This window comes from Hemitrygon akajei, chromosome 10 (genome assembly GCF_048418815.1).
Source record: "Hemitrygon akajei chromosome 10, sHemAka1.3, whole genome shotgun sequence".
NCBI classification, from domain to species: Eukaryota; Metazoa; Chordata; class Chondrichthyes; order Myliobatiformes; family Dasyatidae; genus Hemitrygon; species Hemitrygon akajei.
The window spans coordinates 175319407-175345316 of NC_133133.1; the positions used below are offsets into that span (position 1 = coordinate 175319407).

General features: G+C 44.9%; 1 protein-coding gene across 1 annotated transcript in view; it reads left to right on the forward strand.

Moving 5' to 3' along the window:
• utp20 (UTP20 small subunit processome component) overlaps window positions 1-25910 on the forward strand; it is a 72303-nt gene that overhangs the window by 13787 nt on the left and 32606 nt on the right. The window contains exons 5-15 of the mRNA XM_073057620.1: window positions 413-684; window positions 1983-2122; window positions 3976-4132; window positions 8510-8608; window positions 9897-10064; window positions 16510-16676; window positions 18139-18286; window positions 19529-19645; window positions 20989-21159; window positions 23228-23359; window positions 24106-24216. Coding sequence (XP_072913721.1) covers window positions 413-684; window positions 1983-2122; window positions 3976-4132; window positions 8510-8608; window positions 9897-10064; window positions 16510-16676; window positions 18139-18286; window positions 19529-19645; window positions 20989-21159; window positions 23228-23359; window positions 24106-24216 — 1682 coding nt within the window. The remainder of the gene's footprint in view (window positions 1-412; window positions 685-1982; window positions 2123-3975; window positions 4133-8509; window positions 8609-9896; window positions 10065-16509; window positions 16677-18138; window positions 18287-19528; window positions 19646-20988; window positions 21160-23227; window positions 23360-24105; window positions 24217-25910) is intronic.

Consider the following 25910-nt stretch of genomic DNA (forward strand, 5'->3'; position numbering starts at 1 on the left):
TATCAACACCATAACAGTCCAAACTTGTGTTGAGGACAGCTGGCAAGAGTCACCATGCTTCTGACGTCAATATAGCTTATACACAGCTTCCTAACCCTTACTAACCCATATGTTTTTGGAATGGGGAGAATGTTACAAACTCCTTTCAGACAGCAGCAAGAATTAAATCTCTATCTGTGATCACTGATGCTGTGAAGTATTATGCTAACCGCTATGCTACCATGCCGCCCCATAAAAATTTCACCCAAATGTCACTGTAGGGTGGAATGGTCTCTCTAACATAGGCATGATTCATTTTCTCACCCCAGTCTGGCTGACCCATGCGCTAGATCGACATTACAAGCGATTTCGGTGACCTGTTGTCTGTACCGTTTGTCCCCACTTTTTCTGAGATTCCCCTTCCATCCTGTAGATGTCGTGGCAGAAGGTGAGGAAAACGTGACTGAATCCATGGAACTGGAAGGTGCCATTGAGGAAGAGAAGGAAGAGGTCACTGAGGGTTTGGATGAAGAAGACGCAGTTGGTGCTGGGGTTGCTGGAGAATGTGTTCCAGCGCAGGCAGTGAAGAAACCAGTCACCTTTCAGCCCAGGAGTAACCAGGAGCTGGAAGATTTGATCAAACACATTCAAGACACTGTCACTGCGAACTTTCTGCCCAAGCTGCAGAAATGCCTAATTGCAAAGGTCTGTGGGCAATGTTCCCTAATAATCTTGATTCTCCTGACTCCTCGATCTCCTTCACCCACCCCCTACCCACTTTGTAATCTCTCTCACTTCACCCTAACATAAGGTCAAGTTGAAGTTCGTTGTCATTCAACCGTACACATGTACAAAGCTAAACGAAACAGCGTTCCTCTGGGACCAAGGTACAAAAACATAGTTCATATAATCACATACAGCTTATAAAATAATAGAAAGAATAGACATAGGAGCTGGATTAGGCCATTCAGCCCATCAAGTCTCTTTGCTATTCTGTCATTGTTGATTTATTTTCTGTGTCCATCCTGTTCTCCCTGTAACCTTTGACACATTGACTTAGCATCCTCCACTGACTATATCCAACAGTATAATGCTGCTGGCTCTGTAATGTGCACTGGGCGGGGGGGGGGTGGGGTAGCATGGAGTTCAGATGTCTCACAGCCTGGGGGAAGAAGCTGTTACCCAGCCAAGTCGTTGTTCATATTCTGTGGTACCTTCTGCCTGATGGTAGGAGGTCAAAGAGATTGTGGGGTGGATGGGACGGGTTCTTGATATGCTGGGGACTCAGCAAACACAGCATTTCTGGTGTATGGGGGTCCTGGATGGGGAAAGGGGGGAAGAGAGAGACTCCAATAATCCTCTCAGCAGTCATTACAGTCTGTTTCAGGATCTTGCAATTCCCGTACCAGATGGTGATACAGCAGGTCAGGACATTCTCATTGGTGCTCTGTTATAAGGCTGAATCTGTCCCCGTGTGTCTTTCCCTTCCTTGTTTCCCTCCCTACTTTTAACAGCCTATTTCTCCACTTCTTTGATTCATTGAGCACTTCCAGTCTACGCACAAAAAGTGGATTTTCCTGGTGGCCAACCATTTTAATCCCTAACCCCATTTCTATTTTGACATGTTCGTTTATGGCCTCCTCTTCTGCCATGCTGAGACCACACTCATGACGGTGGAGCCCTCCTCTTCCCTTTCTCCCATGTTCCACTCTCCTCTCTAATCAGATTCCTTCTTCTCCAGCCCTTTGCCTTTTCCACCCATCTGCCAGTTTTTTACTTCACCCCTCTTCCTCACCCACCTAGTTTCACCTTCTAGCTTGTCTTCCTTCTGCTCCCCTCGCTACCTTATTAGGGCATCTTCCCGCTTTCTTTCCAGGGTCTCGGCTTAAAGCGTTGACTGTTTATTCCCCTCCATAGATGCTGCCCGAGCTGCTGAGTTCCTCCAGCATTTTGTGTGTGTTTCTCTTGATTTCTTTCTGTTAGTAAAGGTTGTTGTTATACAGGTGACCAGAGATGACCAGCACAAGTTGGTGAAGTCAAAACTGGTGAATGATGAGGAATTGGTGCGAATTCCCGTAGCTTTTGCGATGATTAAACTGATGCAGACTCTTCCCAAGGAGGTGATGGAGCATAATTTACCCAGGTACAACTGTGGGGGCTGTATTACATTCAGTGAGATGTGAAGGATGGGCAGGGGTTGGTGTTGAACAAACAAGGCTGGAGATTCTCAATGGGCCAGGCAGCATCCGTGGAGGGAAATGAACAGACAATGTCCAGGTGAAGGGTCTTGACTGTCCATCTCCTTCTGCCTTACTCACAGAGTTCCTCCAGCATCTCGTTTGCTACTTCAGATTCCAGCGACTGTAGTGTCTTATGTCTGCATAAAACTGTAAGGTATAGGAGAATTAGGCCATTTGGCCCATCGAGTCTACTCCACCATTTCAACATGGCCGATCCATTTTCCCTGTCAGCCCCAATCTCCTGCCTTCTCCCCATATCCCTTCATGCCCTGACTAATCAAGAACCCATTACCTTCTGCATTAAATATACCCAATGACCTGGCCTCCACAGATTGCCTGTGGCATTGAATTCCACAGATTCACCACTCTGGCAAAATAAATTCCTCCTCGTGTCCATTCTAAATGGGCACCACTCTTCTGAGGCATGTCCTCTGGTCCGAGAGGACATGGTCCCCCACCATAGGAAACATCCTCTTCATGTCCACTCTATCAAGGCCTTTCAACATGGTACGAGGAAAGATTTCTGACGCAGTTTAGGAAAGCATGCAACAACACTTCCTCGTACTCTCCACACCTCACCTCATCCCTTGTCTTATTTAATATTTTATTTATTTAGAAATACAGCACGATAACAGGCCCTTCTGGCCGAACGAGGCCGCACTGCCCGATTACACCCACACACCCTCTCTGGGTGACCCATATCTCTTTGGGATGTGGAAGGAGACCGGAGCATCCTGAGGAAATCCACGGTCATGGGGAGAATGTAGAAACTCCTTACAGACAGTGGCAGATTGAACCCAGGTTTCTGGGGCTACAATAGTGCTGTGTGAACCACTACACTACCTTGCCACCCCACCCAAATCCCTCTGCTGAAACCGCCGTTTACACCAACCAGGGAATGATGCTCCACTCTGAAGTGCGATTGCACTGTGGTTTCTGAATTACCAGCTAGAGGTCTGGTCTTTGATTGAGGGATGATTTGAATCTCATTATTGCAGCTGGGAATTAAACCCAGATCGTTACAGAAATGTGGAAAAGCCACTCTAAGTGAAGTAGCCGCCAAGCTAATCCCATCAGCACATGCCTCGGATCCTCTGTACACTATGTAGATCACCACTGACCTTGTGTCCTGAGGGTCTTCTAACTCTGGAGGCATTGTTTTATAGGACCATAAAATACCGAGCAGAACCAGACCATTCAGCCCATCGAGTCTGCTCTGCTATTCCATCATGGCTGATTTATTCTCCCTCTCAACCCCATTTTCCTGCCTTTTTCCTGTAACCTTTAACACCCTGACTAATGAAGAACCTATTAACCCCACTTTAAATATACCCAATGATTTGGCCTCCACAGCCGTCTGTCGTAATGAATTCCACAGATTCCCCACCCTGAACGTTCCTCCTCATCCCTGTTCCTAAAGGACGCCCCTCGACACTTCCTCACACCAAGGCCTTCCAATATTTGATATGTTTCCATGAGATTCTCCGCCCCCCCCCCCCCATTCTTCTTCAGTTTCAGTGATTCACTGTGCTTGTTATTATTCATGGCAATTGCCTCTCCTGTACTTTTACAGCAGAGTTCAGTGTGATGAAATCCCCATTTTGATTTGCTTTGAACTGTTTTGGTTGGACATTGTGGACCCAACAGCAAAGGGCGCAATGTTTCCTGTTCACCCAGAGTGTCCGTGTGATCCTGGAGGGGTGGTGCAGTGGGACAGAAATCGTTTAACAGTGTTGCTCTCCTCCCTCTGACCTAGCATCCTCATTAAAGTCTGCATGCTGTTACAAAACCGAGCCCAGGAGATCAGAGACGTCGCTCGCAATACCCTGACCAAGATAATCGAGACTCTGGGTCCGAGGTACCTTCTGTACCTTCTCAAGGAGATGCAGTCAGCTCTAACCAAGGGCTTTCAGGTAACATCTCATCGAACTGTAACGTTAAAACTACAACCCAGAAACAGGCTGATTCAGCCCAATCACTCCACAGAAATTGGCACTTCTTCTGTTCATCCATTCTGACCATCTACTGCCTGTCCTGTCCACCTTCTCCTTCCGTGTACCTCCTCTGTTTCTGTTACCAACACTTCGGAAAGCTTTTCTTTGTGTTAGTTATCAGTGTACTGTTTATTATTGTCACATGTACTAGGATACGGTGAAACACTTGTGCTTTCTTCCCATCATTCTATAAATACCTCAAGGTGGGGCACAGCGCTGCCTGGCATTGTGGTAGGGGCAAATGCATTAGAGATTTTTAAGAGACGTTTAGATAGGCACATGGATGAGAGGAAGATGGAGGGATCTGGACATTGTATAGGTAGGAGGGGTTAGTTTTTGCTTTTCTTTAATTTATTTTTTAGCTGCTTCAGCACAACATTGTGGGCCGAAAAGCAGTAAGATGGGGTGGGTCATGGTAGTGTCGCAGTTAACGCAACACAATTACAGTGCCAGCAACCCGGATTCAGTTACTCCAGTGTCTGTCAAGGGTTTATACGTTCTTCCCCCAACCACGTGGATTTCTGCCGCATTCCAGAGATGTATGACGAGTAGGTCACATGGGTTAATGTGACATGAGTTTGTTGGGCCAGAAGAGCCCATTAGAGTGCAGCATCGCTGACTCAAATAAAAAATAAATAAAAATTTCAGAGTGCAATGTTACCAGCTGCAGTAAAGTGCAGTGTCAGGGTCATGATGAGATAGATTGTGAGGTCGAGAGTTCATTTTTATTGTACAAGAGGTCCTTTCAGCAGTGGGTAGAGGCTGTCCTTGAGGCTGGTAATATGAGCTGTCAAGCTTTTGTATCTTCTGGCCAACAGAAGTGGGAGAAGTGAGAAGAGCCTCAGTTTGAGGGAAAATCTGAATAGGTTAGAACTTTATTCCCTGCAGCACAAGAGAATGAGGGAAGATTTGATAGAGATGTACAAAATTATGAGGGTTATAGATAGGGCAAATGCAAGCAGAGTTTTTCCACTGGTGTTGAGTGAGACTGAACTAGAGGTCAAGGGTGAAAAGTGAAATGTTTAAGAAGAACATGAGGGGGGATGTCTTCACTCAGAGGGTGGTAAGAGTGTGGAATGAGCTGCTAGAGTAAATGGTGGAAAATGGGTTCAATTTCAACATTTTAGAGATGTTTGAATGTAAGTGGATGGGAGGGGTTTGCTTTGGAGGGCTATGGTCTAGAAGCAGGTTGATGGGAGTAGGCAAATTCATAGTTTTGTCATGGACTAGATGGGCCGAAGGCCTGCTGTTTGCTCTGATTCTCAGGACCCTGTAGTGCGGGGTCACACATTGTGGCCTGGATCATGTTTTTGCTCACTCAACGCAGACAGCTCCATTGGAGAGACAAAGCTCCAGAACCTCATGGGCAGGTGACAGGTCCTGAGCTCCTGGCCCTCGGGGTCACCTGGCAGCTGATGTTAAACATCCCCGTATTGAGGCACCTCAGACTTCCTTTGCACTGCTTGTCTACGCTTCTCACTGGCTCAGGAAAGCAGTCAGTATAATAAAGATCCCCTCCAACTCCAGTCCTTCTCTCTTCTGCCGCTCCTGTCAGGCAGAAAACAGATATACCACCGGACTCAAGGACTCCTGAATGGACCTCCCATGCTAACAGATGAATCTCTGATCTCACAATTTATCTTGTTTAATGGCCCTTGCACTTTGTCTACCCGTTCCGCACTTTCTCTGTAGCACTCTATTTTGCAATGTATTTCTAATTCCTCGATGTACTTATGTATGAATTGATCTGTCTGAATGGCTTGCAGGCAAATGTTTTTCACTGTATCTTGGTACATGTGACAGTAAAAAAACAAATCCAATGCATTTGTAAAAATAGGTCAAATTTTTAAAAATTAAATATAATAAATTGAGCTAACACATTGAACTTTGAAGATTTGGTTATTAATGCCTCAGAATAGAAGAGCATCCCTTTACAACAGAGATGAGGAGCAAATTCTTTAACCAAAGGGTGTTGAATCTGTGAAATTCATTGCTACAGGCGGCTGTGGAGGCCAAGTCATTCAATATATTTAAAGTGGAGGTTGAGAGGTTCTTGATTAGTCAGGTTATGGGGAAAAGGCAGGAGAATGAGGTTGAGAGGGAGAATAGATCAGCCATGATGGAATGGTGGAGAAGGCTCAATAGGCTGAAAGGCCTACACTGCTCCTTTGTCTCATGATCTAATGGTCTTATGCTCAGGGAGGAGGTGGGCAGGTTTTGAGTGTTAAGTGGGTGAGAGGGCTCGTTATCTAGCCAGGTAGGTAGAGGAGGGGAGTTGGTACCCATTGGATGGGTCTGCAGGTAGGGTGGGATGAGGTTACTCAGGTGATCATTAATTCTCTCAGGCAACAAACAGTCTGCTGGAGGAATGGCCTCGTTCTGCTCCTGTGTCTTTTGGTTATAAATTACTTAAAATAAAGAGGAAAACCTAATGCTTTGCCTCATTCTGATGAGAAGTGAAGATGATGCTGATCTTCCTTGCTGCATGCTGGACGGGCTGAACTACCACTTTAATCTTCTGCTTCAGATTCCAGCAACTGCAATTCTTATGTCTGCACAAGACCTTAACACACAGGAGCAGAATCAGACCGTTTGGCCCTTCGAGTTTGCTCCGCCGTTTCATCAGAATCAGAGTCCGGTTTATTATCACCGGCATGTGACGTGAAATTTGTTAACTTAGCAGCAGCAGTTCAATGCAATACATAATCTAGCAAAGAGAGAAAATAAATAAATAAAATAAAACATAATGATAAACAAACAAGTAAATCAATTACATATATTGAATAAATTTTTTTAAAATGTGCAAAAACAGAAATAATGTATATTAAAAAAAGTGAGATAGTGTCCAAAGGTTCAATGTCCATTTAGGAATCGGATGGCAGAGGGGAAGAAGCTGTTCCTGAATTGCTGAGTGTGTACCTTCAGGCTTCTGTACCTCCTACCTGATGGTAACAGTGAGAAAAGGGCATGCCCTGGGTGCTGGAGGTCCTTAATACTGGAACCTGCCTTTCTGAGACACCGCTCCTTAAAGATGTCCTGGGTACTTTGTAGGCTAGTACCCAAGATGGAGCCGACTAGATTTACAACCTTCTGCAGCTTCTTTCAGCCCTATACAGTAACCCCTCCATACCAGACAGTGATGCAGCCTGTCAGAATGCTCTCCACAGTACAACTATAGAAGTTTTTGAGTGTATTTGTTGACATACCAAATCTCTTCAAACTCCTAATAAAGTATAGCCGCTGTCTTGCCTTCTTTATAACCACATCAGTATGTTGAGACAAGGTTAAATCCTCAGAGATCTTGACACCCAGGAACTTGAAGCTGCTCACTCTCTCCACTTCTGATCCTTCTATGAGGATTGGTATGTGTTCCTTCGTCTTACCCTTCCTGAAGTCCACAATCAGCTCTTTCATCTGACTGACATCGAGTAACTGACTGATCCAATTTTCCTCTCAGCCCTAATCTCCTGCCTTCTCCCCGTATCCCTTCACGTCCTGACCAATCAAGAATTGATCAACCTCTGCCTTAAGTATACATAAAGACTTGACCTCCACAGCTGCCTGTGGCAAAGAATTCCACAGATTCACCACTCTGGCTAAAGAAATTTCTCCTCATCTCCGTTCTTCTCAAATTTCAGGGTGAATTAAATCACATTATGATCACTGATCCCTTGGGGTTCTTTTACCTTCAGCTCTCTAATCAATTATGCGTGGTTAAATGATGCCTTTATTTGAAGAGTAAGCTGATTGGAAGTTTTGTCAGGGTGGTGATCCACAGTTACTGGAAGGATTAAGGATCTCTCATTGAAATTCTTGCCACACAACTTTGTCAGCTCCGTGGCAGAGAGGCTGAATACTCAGTTCCCCAGGTTTTGTTCTGTTGCTGAAACTGGTTTTCCATACATAGGACGGGGGTGGGGGGAGAGACAGTAGCATTGTGGTTAGTACAGCGCTTTACGGAGCTAACTGTATGATCGGAGTTCAATTGCCACCGCTGTAACGTGTAAGGAGTTTCTCCCTGTAACCACGTGGGTTTCCTCCCACATTCCGAAGATGTGCGGGTTAGTGTTAGTAAGTTGTGGGCGTGCTGGGTTGGTGTTAGTATGTTGTGGGTGTTAGTAAGTTGTGGGCATGCTGGGCTGGTGTTAGTATGTTGTGGGCGTGCTGGTTGCCGTTGGAAGCATGGTAATACTTGCAGTCTGCCCCCAGCACAATCCTCAGGCTGTGATGGTCACTGAGGCAGAAGAACTGTGTGTTTCTATGCGGATGTGAAAAATACCTTTTCTTTCTCTTTAGGTTCATGTTTTGACCTACACAGTATATATGGTGTTGAAGAGTCTCGAGCCTAGACTGAGCAGTGGTGATTTGGACCCTTGCATCGATAACCTAATTGCAGTAAGTGTAAATTCAGTGACTCATTGTTAAAAAATTTCAAATACCGGTGCCATGAAGGGAAGAAGATTGGCATGTCATAGGGATCATCTGCAGGGTCAGTGTCTCAATGCCCTGAAAGCCAGTGACAAGGCCATAGATGCTACTGTAGGGACAGTGGAGCAATGGGCTCTGCTACTACTATCACTGGTAGTATCTACAGGAGGTGCTGCCTCAAGAGGTCAACTATCCCCGCCGTCCAGGCCAGGTAGAAATTTGCGAGTGGCTTTGGTGACATACGGGGTCTCCTCAGTGAAATATCGCCACTGCCGTGCCTTCTTTGTAATTGCATCCGTACATTGGGCCCAGGATAGATCCTCAGTGATGTTGACACCCAGGAATTTGAAACTGCTCACCCTTTCCATTGCTGGCGGCTGGTGTGTGTCCCCTCATCTACCCCTTCCTGAAGTCCACAATAAATTCCTTGGTCTTACTGACATTAATGCAAGGTTGCAAGAACAGTAAACTCGACTACAAGGCTCTGGGGTTATGGGGTGTCTTCATCGGCTGTGGCATAGAAGATAACCATTTGGAAGTCATGTTACTTAGTAGTATTAGGCTTTGTTAGGCTGCATCACTTTAAAACTTGTGCATATTCCGCTCTTTGTAACTGTTATCTACTCGCACTGCCTGTTCAACATCCTTGCCAAGTCTGGATAAGGGGTTATCTTCACTCAGAGGGTGTTGCGAGTGTGGAAAGAGGTTCGATTTCAACACTTAAAAGAAACTTGGATAAGGACATGGATGGGAGGGGGTGGTGGGCTCTGGTCTGGGTGCAGGTCGATGGAATCGGGCAGAATACTACGGCACAGACAAGGTGGGCCGAAGCATCTGTTTCTGTGCTTTAATCCTCTCTGACTTTAAATATCGGCTGTTCATTTCCTGCCACAGGTGCTGCCTGACCTGCAAGGTTTCTCCAGTATTTTGTGTGTTGTATCTCCAATGCACTTGTGTATTTATCCACCTCGAAGAGCTTAATACTGCCTGTCTGGGTTGACCAGAACCAGAATCGGGTTTATTATATCAGACATACTGTATGTTGGGAAATTTATTGTTTAGTGGCAGCAGTACATAATAATAAAAAACTATAAATTACAGTAAGAAAATATATATTTTTAAAAAATAAAGTGAGTAGAGTGAAAAGAGAAAAAGAAGAAAAAGTAAGTAATAGGAAAAAGCACAATCAAGTCATTGGTGCTGTTGGTCAGTGTATTTATCAGCACAGGATAATCCCCTTACCTTCTCTCTCTAGATTTTTAACCAGGAGTTGTTTGGTGACGTCGCTGAAGAAAAGGAGGTGAAAGGAATCGTCAGCAAAGCAATGGAAGCAAGGAAGAGCAAAAGCTATGATTCCTATGAGATTGTGGCACAGTTTATAGGAAAAGGACAGGTGGCAAAGCTGATACTTCCACTAAAAGAGGTACTTTTCTGATGTAACGTGTTGTATCTGTGAGGAGAGAGTTGTGATGTAACGTGTTGTGTCTGTGAGGAGAGAGTTGTGATGTAACGTGTTGTATCTGTGAGGAGAGAGTTGTGATGTAACGTGTTGTGTCTGTGAGGAGAGAGTTGTGATGTAACGTGTTGTATCTGTGAGGAGAGAGTTGTGATGTAACGTGTTGTATCTGTGAGGAGAGAGTTGTGATGTAACGTGTTGTATCTGTGAGGAGAGAGTTGTGATGTAACGTGTTGTGTCTGTGTGGAGAGAGTTGTGATGTAACGTGTTGTATCTGTGAGGAGAGAGTTGTGATGTAACGTGTTGTATCTGTGAGGAGAGAGTTGTGATGTAACGTGTTGTATCAGTGAGGAGAGAGTTGTGATGTAATGTGTTGTACTGTGAGGAGAGAGTTGTGATGTAACGTGTTGTATCTGTGAGGAGAGAGTTGTGATGTAATGTGTTGTATCTGTGAGGAGAGAGTTGTGATGTAATGTGTTGTACTGTGTGGAGAGAGTTGTGATGTAACGTGTTGTATCTGTGGAGAGAGTTGTGATGTAACGTGTTGTATCTGTGTGGAGAGAGTTGTGATGTAACGTGTTGTATCTGTGTGGAGAGAGTTGTGATGTAACGTGTTGTATCTGTGTGAAGAGAGTTGTGATGTAACGTGTTGTATCTGTGAGGAGAGAGTTGTGATGTAACGTGTTGTGTCTGTGAGGAGAGAGTTGTGATGTAACGTGTTGTATCTGTGAGGAGAGAGTTGTGATGTAACGTGTTGTATCTGTGAGGAGAGAGTTGTGATGTAACGTGTTGTATCTGTGAGGAGAGAGTTGTGATGTAACGTGTTGTATCTGTGAGGAGAGAGTTGTGATGTAACGTGTTGCATCTGTGAGGACAGAGTTGTGATGTAACGTGTTGTGTCTGTGAGGAGAGAGTTGTGATGTAACGTGTTGTACCTGTGAGGAGAGAGTTGTGATGTAATGTGTTGTACTGTGAGGAGAGAGTTGTGATGTAACGTGTTGTATCTGTGAGGAGAGAGTTGTGATGTAACGTGTTGTATCTGTGAGGAGGGAGTTGTGATGTAATGTGTTGTGACTGTGTGGAGAGAGTTGTGATGTAACGTGTTGTACTGTGAGGAGAGAGTTGTGATGTAATGTGTTGTACTGTGAGGAGAGAGTTGTGATGTAACGTGTATCTGTGAGGAGAGAGTTGTGATGTAATGTGTTGTATCTGTGTGGAGAGAGTTGTGATGTAACGTGTTGTATCTGTGTGGAGAGAGTTGTGATGTAACGTGTTGTATCTGTGTGAAGAGAGTTGTGATGTAACGTGTTGTATCTGTGGAGAGAGTTGTGATGTAACGTGTTGTATCTGTGAGGAGAGAGTTGTGATGTAATGTGTTGTACTGTGAGGAGAGAGTTGTGATGTAATGTGTTGTACTGTGAGGAGAGAGTTGTGATGTAACGTGTTGTGTCTGTGAGGAGAGAGTTGTGATGTAACGTGTTGTATCTGTGAGGAGAGAGTTGTGATGTAACGTGTTGTGTCTGTGAGGAGAGAGTTGTGATGTAACGTGTTGTATCTGTGAGGAGAGAGTTGTGATGTAACGTGTTGTATCTGTGAGGAGAGAGTTGTGATGTAACGTGTTGTATCTGTGAGGAGAGAGTTGTGATGTAACGTGTTGTGTCTGTGTGGAGAGAGTTGTGATGTAACGTGTTGTATCTGTGAGGAGAGAGTTGTGATGTAACGTGTTGTATCTGTGAGGAGAGAGTTGTGATGTAACGTGTTGTATCAGTGAGGAGAGAGTTGTGATGTAATGTGTTGTACTGTGAGGAGAGAGTTGTGATGTAACGTGTTGTATCTGTGAGGAGAGAGTTGTGATGTAATGTGTTGTATCTGTGAGGAGAGAGTTGTGATGTAATGTGTTGTACTGTGTGGAGAGAGTTGTGATGTAACGTGTTGTATCTGTGGAGAGAGTTGTGATGTAACGTGTTGTATCTGTGTGGAGAGAGTTGTGATGTAACGTGTTGTATCTGTGTGGAGAGAGTTGTGATGTAACGTGTTGTATCTGTGTGAAGAGAGTTGTGATGTAACGTGTTGTATCTGTGAGGAGAGAGTTGTGATGTAATGTGTTGTACTGTGAGGAGAGAGTTGTGATGTAACGTGTATCTGTGAGGAGAGAGTTGTGATGTAATGTGTTGTATCTGTGTGGAGAGAGTTGTGATGTAACGTGTTGTATCTGTGTGGAGAGAGTTGTGATGTAACGTGTTGTATCTGTGTGAAGAGAGTTGTGATGTAACGTGTTGTATCTGTGGAGAGAGTTGTGATGTAACGTGTTGTATCTGTGAGGAGAGAGTTGTGATGTAATGTGTTGTACTGTGAGGAGAGAGTTGTGATGTAATGTGTTGTACTGTGAGGAGAGAGTTGTGATGTAATGTGTTGTACTGTGAGGAGAGAGTTGTGATGTAACGTGTTGTATCTGTGAGGAGAGAGTTGTGATGTAATGTGTTGTATCTGTGAGGAGAGAGTTGTGATGTAATGTGTTGTACTGTGTGGAGAGAGTTGTGATGTAACGTGTTGTATCTGTGGAGAGAGTTGTGATGTAACGTGTTGTATCTGTGTGGAGAGAGTTGTGATGTAACGTGTTGTATCTGTGTGGAGAGAGTTGTGATGTAACGTGTTGTATCTGTGTGAAGAGAGTTGTGATGTAACGTGTTGTATCTGTGAGGAGAGAGTTGTGATGTAACGTGTTGTGTCTGTGAGGAGAGAGTTGTGATGTAACGTGTTGTATCTGTGAGGAGAGAGTTGTGATGTAACGTGTTGTATCTGTGAGGAGAGAGTTGTGATGTAACGTGTTGTATCTGTGAGGAGAGAGTTGTGATGTAACGTGTTGTATCTGTGAGGAGAGAGTTGTGATGTAACGTGTTGCATCTGTGAGGACAGAGTTGTGATGTAACGTGTTGTGTCTGTGAGGAGAGAGTTGTGATGTAACGTGTTGTACCTGTGAGGAGAGAGTTGTGATGTAATGTGTTGTACTGTGAGGAGAGAGTTGTGATGTAATGTGTTGTACTGTGAGGAGAGAGTTGTGATGTAACGTGTTGTATCTGTGAGGAGAGAGTTGTGATGTAACGTGTTGTATCTGTGAGGAGGGAGTTGTGATGTAATGTGTTGTGACTGTGTGGAGAGAGTTGTGATGTAACGTGTTGTACTGTGAGGAGAGAGTTGTGATGTAATGTGTTGTACTGTGAGGAGAGAGTTGTGATGTAACGTGTATCTGTGAGGAGAGAGTTGTGATGTAATGTGTTGTATCTGTGTGGAGAGAGTTGTGATGTAACGTGTTGTATCTGTGTGGAGAGAGTTGTGATGTAACGTGTTGTATCTGTGTGAAGAGAGTTGTGATGTAACGTGTTGTATCTGTGGAGAGAGTTGTGATGTAACGTGTTGTATCTGTGAGGAGAGAGTTGTGATGTAATGTGTTGTACTGTGAGGAGAGAGTTGTGATGTAATGTGTTGTACTGTGAGGAGAGAGTTGTGATGTAACGTGTTGTGTCTGTGAGGAGAGAGTTGTGATGTAACGTGTTGTATCTGTGAGGAGAGAGTTGTGATGTAACGTGTTGTGTCTGTGAGGAGAGAGTTGTGATGTAACGTGTTGTATCTGTGAGGAGAGAGTTGTGATGTAACGTGTTGTATCTGTGAGGAGAGAGTTGTGATGTAACGTGTTGTATCTGTGAGGAGAGAGTTGTGATGTAACGTGTTGTGTCTGTGTGGAGAGAGTTGTGATGTAACGTGTTGTATCTGTGAGGAGAGAGTTGTGATGTAACGTGTTGTATCTGTGAGGAGAGAGTTGTGATGTAACGTGTTGTATCAGTGAGGAGAGAGTTGTGATGTAATGTGTTGTACTGTGAGGAGAGAGTTGTGATGTAACGTGTTGTATCTGTGAGGAGAGAGTTGTGATGTAATGTGTTGTATCTGTGAGGAGAGAGTTGTGATGTAATGTGTTGTACTGTGTGGAGAGAGTTGTGATGTAACGTGTTGTATCTGTGGAGAGAGTTGTGATGTAACGTGTTGTATCTGTGTGGAGAGAGTTGTGATGTAACGTGTTGTATCTGTGTGGAGAGAGTTGTGATGTAACGTGTTGTATCTGTGTGAAGAGAGTTGTGATGTAACGTGTTGTATCTGTGAGGAGAGAGTTGTGATGTAATGTGTTGTACTGTGAGGAGAGAGTTGTGATGTAACGTGTATCTGTGAGGAGAGAGTTGTGATGTAATGTGTTGTATCTGTGTGGAGAGAGTTGTGATGTAACGTGTTGTATCTGTGTGGAGAGAGTTGTGATGTAACGTGTTGTATCTGTGTGAAGAGAGTTGTGATGTAACGTGTTGTATCTGTGGAGAGAGTTGTGATGTAACGTGTTGTATCTGTGAGGAGAGAGTTGTGATGTAATGTGTTGTACTGTGAGGAGAGAGTTGTGATGTAATGTGTTGTACTGTGAGGAGAGAGTTGTGATGTAACGTGTTGTATCTGTGAGGAGAGAGTTGTGATGTAACGTGTTGTATCTGTGAGGAGGGAGTTGTGATGTAACGTGTTGTATCTGTGAGGAGGGAGTTGTGATGTAATGTGTTGTGACTGTGTGGAGAGAGTTGTGATGTAACATGTTGTATCTGTGTGGAGAGAGTTGTGATGTAACGTGTTGTATCTGTGTGGAGAGAGTTGTGATGTAACGTGTTGTATCTGTGTGAAGAGAGTTGTGATGTAACGTGTTGTATCTGTGGAGAGAGTTGTGATGTAACGTGTTGTATCTGTGAGGAGAGAGTTGTGATGTAATGTGTTGTACTGTGAGGAGAGAGTTGTGATGTAATGTGTTGTACTGTGAGGAGAGAGTTGTGATGTAACGTGTTGTATCTGTGAGGAGAGAGTTGTGATGTAACGTGTTGTATCTGTGAGGAGGGAGTTGTGATGTAACGTGATGTATCTGTGTGAAGAGAGTTGTGATGTAACGTGTTGTATCTGTGAGGAGAGAGTTGTGATGTAACGTGTTGTATCTGTGAGGAGAGAGTTGTGATGTAACGTGTTGTGTCTGTGAGGAGAGAGTTGTGATGTAACGTGTTGTATCTGTGAGGAGAGAGTTGTGATGTAACGTGTTGTATCTGAGGAGAGAGTTGTGATGTAACGTGTTGTGTCTGTGAGGAGAGAGTTGTGATGTAACGTGTTTTAGCTGGCCATAAAGAACACTGCCATTCACTGACAATTTTTGTTTAGTTCACCAGTTTCAGTCACATCGTCAGAGATCGTGTTACACTGAAAGAAGCAAGTGTTACAACTTTATTACACAGATTGTTCTGTTGGCTGGAACCTGCAAATCACATTGTTATTGTTGACGTGGAAAAGTGAATGGCCATAGGACATGGGAGCAGTATTAGGTCATTTGTCCCAACGAGACTGCTGCATAATGTCCAACTGTCTCTGCTCCAGGGTAAACTCACCCTGTCTCCCCAATAACTGCAACACTCCATCCTGGGGAGTCCTCTCCATAACCTCTCCAGCACTATCACATCCTTCCTGTGTTGTGGAGACCGATGCCCCAGTTGTGGTCAAACCAGTGTTTCATAAAATTGGTCTATATGTTGCATCACTGTCTGACATGGAGGGGCCACTGCACAGGATTGGAAAATGCTGCAGAAAGTTGTAAACTCAGTCAACTCCATATATGCACTGGCTTCCCGGTATAGAGGACACCTTCAACAGGCAGTGCCTTAAAAAGGAGGCATCCATCATTAAGGCCCCCCCCCCCCCCCCATCACCTAGGACATGCCCTCTTCTCATTGTTTCCATCAAGGAGGAGGTGTGTAGTGTAGGCCTCCGTTAGTCTCGATAGACCATGGATTTGCGCCTTGGAAAGTTTCCAGGGCGCAAGCCTGGGCAAGGTTTTTTTTAATGGAAGACTGGCAGTTGCCCAAGCTGCAAGTCTCCCCTCTCCACACCACCGATGTTGCCAAAGGAAGGACATTAGGACCCATACAGCTTGGCACCAGAGTCGTCGCAGAGCAATGTGTGGTTAAGTGCCTTGCTCAAGGACACACACGCCTCAGCCAAGGCTTGAACTTGCAACCTTCGGATCACTAGACAAACATCTTACCCACTTGGCCACGCGCCAGCACCAAGGAGCAGGTACTCCTAAGGTACACTTAATGTTTCAAGAGCAGTTTCTTTCCCTACACTAAGGATTCCAATCTGGGGTCCTCAAGCTCCTAATGAAATATAGCTGCTTGTTGTGCCTTCTTTGTTAATTGCATCAGTATGTTGGACCCAGAATAGATCTTTAGTGATGTTGACACTCCAGAACTTGAAACTGCTCACCATTCCATTGGTGATCTGTTGATGAGGACTGATGTGTGTTCTGACTGGTGAATGTGTGACTGGTATGTGTGTTTTCTGTTTCCAGATATTGGAGAGCACCACCAGTCTTAAGCAAGCTCGCAAGGTCCACGAAATCTTTCGGCGGATTGTGTCTGGCTTGTTACTGAATGCCAGCCTGACAGCAGATGCCATCCTCCTGCTGAGCCACGGTCTGGTGACTGAGAGTTTACCCCTAATGGTGAAGAAGATCAAGTAAGCCGCCCTTTAAGAATCTGTTGGAAGTGGGACTGTTTAAATGATTGGGTTTATTGGTGCAGTTGTACAGTGGTTTGGCTACTGAAGTAGAAAAAGCTCTGAGCTGTTGTTTCAGTGAACCAGCTGAATAAACCTGAAGTTAGAAATCTGGTGTGAATTGTCAGAATCAGAATGAGGTTTAATATCAGTGGCATCTGGCAGGAAATCTGTTTTGCAGCAGTAGTACATAATTGGAAAGCTATAAATTACAACAATAAATAGATATATAAAATTAAATTGAGTAATTATTGCAAAAAGAAAACACAAAAACTACTGGGGTCAACGTTTCAACGGATGCTGCCCGACCTGCTGAGTTCATCCAGCTTGTTTGTACGTGTTGATTTGACCACAGCATCTGCAGTGTACTTTGTGAAAACTACTGGGGTGGTGTTCATGGGTTCATTGTCCATTCAGAAATATGATGGTGCAGGGAAAGAAGCTGTTCCTAAAACCTTGAGTGTGTCTTCATGCTCCTGTACCTCTCTCCATTTTTCTATCATCCATGTGCCTGTCTAATAGTCTCTTAAATGTCCCTAATGTATCTGCCTCTACCACCACCCCTTCCAAAAAAACCTACCCCTGATATCCCCCCTATACTTTCCTCCAGTCCCCTAATGCCATCTGGTATTAACCTTTTCCACCAAAAGACTGGCTATTCACTGTATCTATGATCATCTTATACACCTCTATCAAGTCACCTCTCATCCTCCTTTGTTCCAAGAGAAAAGTCCAAGCTCACTCAGCCTATCCTCATCCTCATGAGACATGCTGTCTAGACAGGGAGGCATTCTGGTAAATCTCCTCTACACCCTCTCTAAAGCTTCCACATCCAACTACAACGAGAACCTGAAAAGTGATATAGGTCAAACGTGTGCAACTCGGTCAGGACTTGTTTCTGTGTCTGTTGTGGCGATATAGTGGTAAGGAAATGGACTCAGTTACAAAGTTGGATGGCGTGAATGAAACAGAAGGATATGTGGACAGTGAGATGAACCCGATGTGGTTGATGATGCAGTTGGGAGGAATCTCATTTGAAGATGCAGTTGGGAGGAATCTCATTTGAAGAGCAAATGCAAGCCGTCTCACCCCTTCTCTTCACCTGACCACCTCTCTGATTCCCCTCCTCCTTTCCTTTTTCCCATGGGCCACCATTCTCTCCTGTCAGATTCCTTCTTTTCCAACCCTTTACCTCTTCCACCTGTCACCTCCGAGCTTCTCACTTCATCCCCTTCCCACCTGGTTTTACCCATCACTTGCCTGGTTGTGTTCCCCTCTCTCTCCACACCACCTCATTCTGGCTTCTGCCTCCTTCCTTTCCAATCCGAATGCTGTTGAGTGTGTGTTGCTGCTGTTGAATCGTTGGGTTGCATGGTAGTTTGTATCGTTCTTTACCATGTTTTTATGAATTGTCCTCTTAAAGGGATAAGAAGCCAAGGCCGGACCAGTCCCGCAGCGGCCTGAAGTCGCAGAGCTGCCTGTTGCTGCTCCCCACACCCTCACGACAGGGAGAGAAACCAGCAGTCAGTGCCAAAACCAACATGCACATCCTGGTGGATACCGGTCTGAGGGTAAGCTCCAGCTTCCCCACCGTTCGGCTCATCCTGTTTCCGGAGTTCGGTTTGTTTAGAAAAATATTGATTCAGCTGGTGAAAATAAAAACCCCTTTGCAATTTATTTTTATTCTTTCAATATTGCTGACATGATCTGCTGCCCTTAGTCCTCAAGCAGAGGGTTAGTGTTCAAAACACACTGTAAGTTCTTGACTGCATAAATGTAGGCCAGTGCTCCCATAATGTACAGGAGCAGAATTAGGCCATTCTATCTAAGCATTTCAGTATTAGCTGGCTCTCAGTCATTTTTCTAAACTCCAGTGAGTATGGGCTCAGAGCCTTCAAACACTCCTCATACAATCTCAGGCACATATATATGGCTAGGGTGCCTAAGACTTTTACACAATACTGTATTTGTCAACATGGAGCAGAAATCGAGTTTATAAATCTGGCAGGATCGATGGATGTTGCGAATGGCAATGGTGGAGTGCTGCGGGAGACCCACATCAGAATCCGGTTTATCATCACTCACATAATTACTACAGTACTGTGCAAAAGTCTTAGGCACTCTAGCTATGTATATGTGCCTGAAGACTTTTGCACAGTACTGTACGTTAATCCCTTTACACTCCTTTGCCTATCACTCCGCTTTACCTGGATCCATCTGTCCCCTGCCAGGTTCAGGAACAGTTATTACCCCGCGATCATCAGTCTCTTGAATCAGTGGGAACGACTTCACTCACCCCACCTCACCCCAGCACTGAACTGTTCTCACAACCTATGAACTCACTTTCAAAGGCGCGTTATCTCATATTCTTGATATTTATTTATTTTTGTGTTTTTTCTTCTTTTTGTATTTGCACAGTTTGTTACCTTTTGCACGTTGGTCGCTTGTCTACCTTGTTACGTGCAGTCTTTCGTTGATTTTATTGTGTTTCTTTGCAACTTACTGTGAATGCCCACAGGAGGATGAATCTCAGGATTGTATGTGATGACATTTGTAAACTTTGGTGCTAAGTTCACTTTGAACTTTGAGGTCTTGCCATGCCTCCTCCCCAGCTTGTTATATGAACTACTGTATCTGCCCCTACTCTTCCAGTCTAGATGGAGGGTCTGAACCCAAAACAATGACTGTCCATTTCCCTCCACAGATGCTGCCTGACCTACTGAATTCCTCCAGCAGTTAGTTTTTGTGCTGTGTTTGTTGATCAGAAAATGTCCATTATTCATGTGTTAAATGGTTCTTTTGTCTTACCACAGTTGCTACATTTGAGCTTGAAGAGATCGAAGATAAACTCTTCGGAAGAGCACATTTTGGAAATGATCGATCCGTTTGTGCAGGTGTTAATGGACTGTCTTCAGTCCATGCATGTAAAGGTGAGCTCCTCCCACAGTCACCCCCTCACTCCCACTGCTGCTCTCAAACCCTGCATTATGTAGAATGTTGTTCTGGTGGATTAGATCCCAAATATTTGTTTTTTTTTAAATTTTGTTGAGTATTTTGATTGTAATCTAGAAATTCATGCAATAATCTTTCAGTTGGTTTAACTTAAGTTCCCCGTACAAGTTAATACAATGCAGTGGAGATACTTATACTTACAGGAGCCCAGAATGAAGGGCCACAGGGCAGTCGTTCCCTCAGGAACGGGTAAATGAAACAGGTGTCCAGAGTCAGAATCAGACTTACTATCACTGACGTACACCAGGAATTGTCTTGTGGCAGCAGTACAGTGCAAGCCATAAAAATATTCCATTAAGTTCCAAAAAATATATCTACTAAAAAATAATTCAAAAAAACGCAAAATAGTGAGGTGGTGTTCATGGGTTCATTGTCCATTCAGAAATCTGATGATGGTGGAGAAGAAGCTGTTCCTAAAACATTGAGTATATGCCTTCAGGCTCCTGTACCTTCTCCCTGATGGCAGCAGTGAGAAGATGGCATGTCCTGGGTGACAGGGATCCTTAATGATGGATGGCACGTGTTGAAGATGTCCTCAGAGGGAAGTGCCCATGAGGGAGCTGACTGAGTTTACAACTTTCTGCAGCTTTTTCTGATCTGGGTACTGGCCCCTCCATACCAGATAGGTATACAACCAGTCACAATGCTCTCAACAGGACACCTCTATAAGTTTGCTTAACTGTTTGGTGACATACCTATTCTCCTCAAACTCTAGTCACTGGTGTGCCATCTTTGTAATTGCATTAATGTGCTGGGCCCAGGATAGATCCTCAGAGATGTTGACACCCAGGAACTTGAAGCTGTTCACTCTTTCCACTGCTGATCTCTCAATGAGGACCCATGTGTTCCCTCGACTTCCACCATCTTCTTTAGTCTTACTGACATCGAGACTCAGCTAATTGATCTCACTCCTATGTGCCTCCTTGTCACCATCAGAGATTCTGTCTGCAATTGTTTCACCGGCAAATTTACAGCCGGCGTTTGCGCTGTGTCTAGCTACACAGTCGTGGATGTAGAGAGTGTGGAGCAGTGGGCTGAGCATGCATCCTAGAGGTGTGTCTGTGTTGATTGTCCGGGAGAGGAGATGCTAGTACTGATTGCATTGACTGTGGTCTCCTAGGTCCAACGTGCCGGCTGTGGGATCAGAATCAGATTCAATATCACCGGCGTATGTCATGAAATTTGTTAACTGATGGACTATGGGTTTTCTCGCCTCCTGTGTGACTACAATTGCTGAGGTGCCGTTTCTTTGTGCCTGCAGGTGATCACAACTGCCTTGCAGTGTCTCACTTGGGTGTTGAAATTCCCCGTGATGTCGATGGAGAATCTGGCTGGACAGCTGACTCAGGACCTCTTTGTATTGCTGAAGGACTATGCCAAAGCTGGTGCTGGCAGAGGGGAGAACTTCCACCTGGTTGTAAACTGCTTCAAGGTAAGAGCTGATACCCATTCCTTCAGAATCTGCTTTACTGTAATAGTATTTGTTCTGTGTTTCTTTTTATAAACATAAATTGTTACTCAGTTAAACGATAGTTTGCCTTTTTTTTATAAATTTTTCCGTGAAACTTCAGCTTACTGGGGCAATTGCTTAATTGGACCAAAATATATTGTATCCAAATTAACCAGAGTCTATTGAGCGTACATATTTTACTGCGATTTAAAGTTTCTTTTAAATGTATGGCACTGTACTGCTGCTGCAAAACACCACATTTCATAACATACATGAGCGATATTAAAGCAGCCATGATGGAATGGTGGAGCAGGCTCGATGGGCTGAATGGCCTAATTCTGCTCCTATGTCTTGTGGTCTGAGGTTGAAGACCAGAAACGCACTGGTCAGCTGTGGAAACTGAGAGGTACGTCAAACTGCCATCCCTGCTAAATCAGAAGTCCAGCACTGCTATCAGCTCAATACTCGCAGTAGCCACTGGAACCCAAGGGCAGCCCACTACAGTCTGGAGAAAGAAGTCTTGTCAGAGTGGTTTTAATGGAACAGTTGCTGCCAAGGTTCCTCTGAAGTGGAAACAAAGCCAAGACACTCACCTATGCACAACACAAGGACCTAGGTGCTGGACAATGGCAGCAAGTGCTCTGAACTTCAAAACTTGGAAGTTTTTGTCTCAAACAGGAGGCAGTGTGCCCATAGAAAAGTTGCAGACTGCTACATGTATGAGTGTCTGCAGCCAACAGTGAAGTGTGGTGGAGGTTCCCTGCAGGTTTCGGGCTGCATTTCTGTAAATGGAGTTGGTGATCTGATCAGAATTAATGGAGTCCTCAATGCTGAGAAGTACAAGCAGATTCTCATCTATCACCCAAAACCTGATCGGTTCCAACTCCATGCTGCAGCAGGACAATAACCCCAAACACACGGCCAAGGACATGAAGAACTATCTTCAGTGAAAAGCGAACAAGGAGATCTGCCACAGATGGTATGGTCTCCAGAGAGCTCTGATCCCAATGTCATCGAGGCTGTCTATGGTCACCTGGAGAGACAGAAGCAAACGAGACAGCCAATGTACAATAAAACACAATAAATATGCAGTACTCTAGTAACTTTATGTATTGAACTGTACTGCTGCTGCAAAACAAAATACAAATTTCAGGCCATATGTGAGTGATGATAAACCTGATACGGGTCTCTATTGTGGACTGAGAGTGGGAAGGGGGGCAGGGAGAGGGGAATCATGGTTGGAAAGGGGGAAGGGAGCGGAGAGGGAGCAGGAAGCATCAGAGAGACATTCTGTAATGATCAATAAACCAATTGTTCAGAATCAAATGACCTTGTGTCTCTGGGCTGGATGTGTCTACACCAAGCCAAACCCCCCCCCCCCATCCTGGCACTCCTTCTCTGCCACGTGTCCCACTTCCCTTCCGCAGCACTCCACCCTCACCATTCCCAACGTCCTTTGCTCCCTTGTACTGCATGTAAGGTGAGAGTGGAAAAGTTAAGATTTTGTTTGCATATGGAGGGTGGTAGGTACCTGAAATGCACTGCCGGGAGAAGTGGTATAAGGGAGGCTCAATCACAACATTAAGAAGCATTTAGACAGGCTCATGAGTAGACAGGGATAGATCATTTGCAGACAGGTGGGATTAGTTTATATTCGTATGATAGCTAGTGCAGACATTGTGGGCCAAGTGCCCTGTACCATTCTATGCATATGTCATGAAACTTTGTGGCACAGTGCAGTGCAGACATCAGAATCTGAATCACTTTACTGCTGGTATGTGAACCAAACAAGGAGTGATTGTGGTTTGGTGTCAAGCGTAAAACACAGGACAATACCATAACAGACAACACAACAGCAACCAACAGTTTACAAGACAATAGTGGAAACAGCCATGAGCAATCAACGATTAGACCTGAGCGGATCCCAGGCGGATAGCGGTGGCTTTGCATTCACTGCCCGTGGCGTTGAAGCACACTTAGCTGCTCCTGGAGATCCCCAGGAAGATCAACCAGGATTGATTCTTGACCGGTTGTGTTTTTTGCTCCACAGACGATAACCGTTCTGGTGAAAAACGTGACACAGCACACACTGACAGACAAGCAGCTGCAGGTGCTGCTGGGATACGCCGAGGAAGACATCTATGACTCTTCGCGGCAGGCAACAGCATTTGGGCTTTTGAAGGTGAGTGAGGTCGCAGCACTTGTAACATCCCCGTTGTGGACGGTAGAAATGCGAAACACGAGAGATCCTGCAGATGCCGGAAATCCAGAGCAATACACACAAAGTACTGGAGGAACTCAGCAGGTCAGATAAACTGTCAGGATTGAACGGGCTGCAAAGTAAGTGGAGGTTGGGGGTGGGTGGGTGATGGTGAAGATTACACCACGAAGATGATTTTAATTCTTATTTGGAATGAGGTTAAAGACTCAGAACAGTACATCACAGGAATAGGCCCTTAGGCCCATCATATCTGTACTGACTATGGTGCTAATCTAAACTAATCCCACTTGGCCTGTGTCCCTCCATTTCCTGCCTGTTTACGGGTCTGTCTAAATATCTCCAAAATGTTGCTATCAAACCATGGGTGTTTCAGGGACATTGTCCGTGGACAGACGGGCTTGAGAGGTGATGTCAGAGGGTGGTGCAGTTAGGCCTGAGCACAGCCTCTCACTCCTACTCCATCCAGCTCTCATCCATCCACCTCCCCTCCCTCATTCTGAACCCCACCCATACACTCATCTGCACCCCCACCATGGCAACCATCCCATCCAACTATCCATTCCTCAACCCGTTCCCTTGCCCCAAAGCCCACCCACACTCATTCCGCACCCACCTACCATTCCTCGTTCACCTCGTCTCCCTTGCGCTTGCCTCGCCTCGCCTCCCGGTTCCCCAGTGATCTGACTGCTCCTGTTGTGTCTCCGCAGGCGATCCTGTCCAGGAGGCTGCTGGTTCCTGAGATGGATGAAGTGATGCAGAAGGTGGCCAAGCTGGCTGTTACTGGGCAGAGTGAGCCTGTCCGCGTGCAGTGTCGTCAGGTCAGTGCCCCCTCCGCGCACAGCTCTGGCAGCTCCGCTATGTGTGCCACACACTCTGTGGATACACAACCAAGTGTATTTGTAACGTGCTGGCTTCATTATCTGTGTCTTTGGAGGCTGCTCATCTTCTGCTTTACCTCCCACTGCACTTGTTCCAGCAACAGTGGGAAAATGCCATTGTCCGTCCCCGTTCATAAGACCAAAAGGTGTAGGAGCAGAATTAGGTCATTCAACCCGTCGAGTCTGCTCCACCATTTCATTTTGTTAACCCTTTCAACCCCATTCTGCCTTCTCCCTATAACCATTGACATCCTTACTAATCAAGAACCTATCAACCTCCACTTCAAATATACCCAGTGATTGGTCTGCGGAGCTGCTTGTGGCAATAAATTCCACAGATTCGTCAAGCTCTGGCTAAATAAATTCCTCCTCATCGCTGTTCTAAATGGACATCCCTCTATTCTGAGGTTGTGCCTTCTGGTTCTCGACTCTCCCTATAGGAAACATCCACTTTATCTAGGTTTTTCAATACGCAGTACATTTCAATGAGGTCCACCCCACCCCTCCATCATTCTTCCAGACTCCAGCACGTACAGGCCCAGAGCCTGTATCACTCCTGATACATTGACCCTTATGTTCCCGGGATCATGCTTGTGAACCTCCTCTGCAATGCCAGCACATCCTTTCTTAGACAAGAGAAAATCTGCAGTTGCTGGAAGTCCGAGCAACACACACAAAATGCTTGAGGAACTCAGTAGGCCAGGCAGCATCCATGGAAGAAAAGTACAGCTGACATTTCCAGCCGAGACCCTTCAGCAGGATTCAAAATGTCAACTGTATTTTTTCCACGGATGCTGCCTGGCCTGCTGAGTTCCTCCAGCATTTTGTGTGTGTTACATTCTTTCTTAGAACCCATTCAAATTTCAGCACCTCCTTTCTAAGATAATGTGCCTAAACCTGCTCACAATACTCCAAGTGAGGCCTTGCAGTGCCTTATAAAGTCTCAACATTACATCCTTGTTTTTATACTCTAGTCCTCTTGAAATGAAAGCTAACATCGCATTTCCCTACCTCACCACAGACTCAACCTGCAAAATAACCTTTAGGGAATCCTATCACCCAGTCTCTTTGCATCTCAGTTTTACTTTATTTTCTCTCCATGTAGAAAATAGTTAACCCTTTCGTTTCTTCCAAAGTGCATGACCATACACTTTTTGACACAATATTCCATCTGCCACATCTTTGCCCATTTCCCTAATTTGTCTTAAGTCCTTTATTTCCTCAAAACTACCTACCCTTCCACCATCATATTGTCTACAGACTTTGCAACAAAGCCTCAATTCCATCACCGAACATAAAAAGAATCTGATCCAACACTGACCCCTTGGAACACCACTAGTCACCGGTAGCCAGCTAGAAAAGACTCTCTTTACTCCCACTCTGCCTCCTGAGAATTAGTCACTGCTTTATCCATGCTAGAGTCTTTTCTGTATTGAATTGAATTGACTTTATTTCTTACATCCTTCACATACGTGAGGAGTAAAAATCTTTGTTACGTCTCCATTTAAATGTGCAATCATAGTAATTTATAATAAATAGAACAGTCAATGTAACATAGAAGTACACTCAAATCAGCGTGAGTTCATCAGTCTGATGGTCTGGTGGAAGAAGCTGTTTTGGAGCCTGTTGTTCCT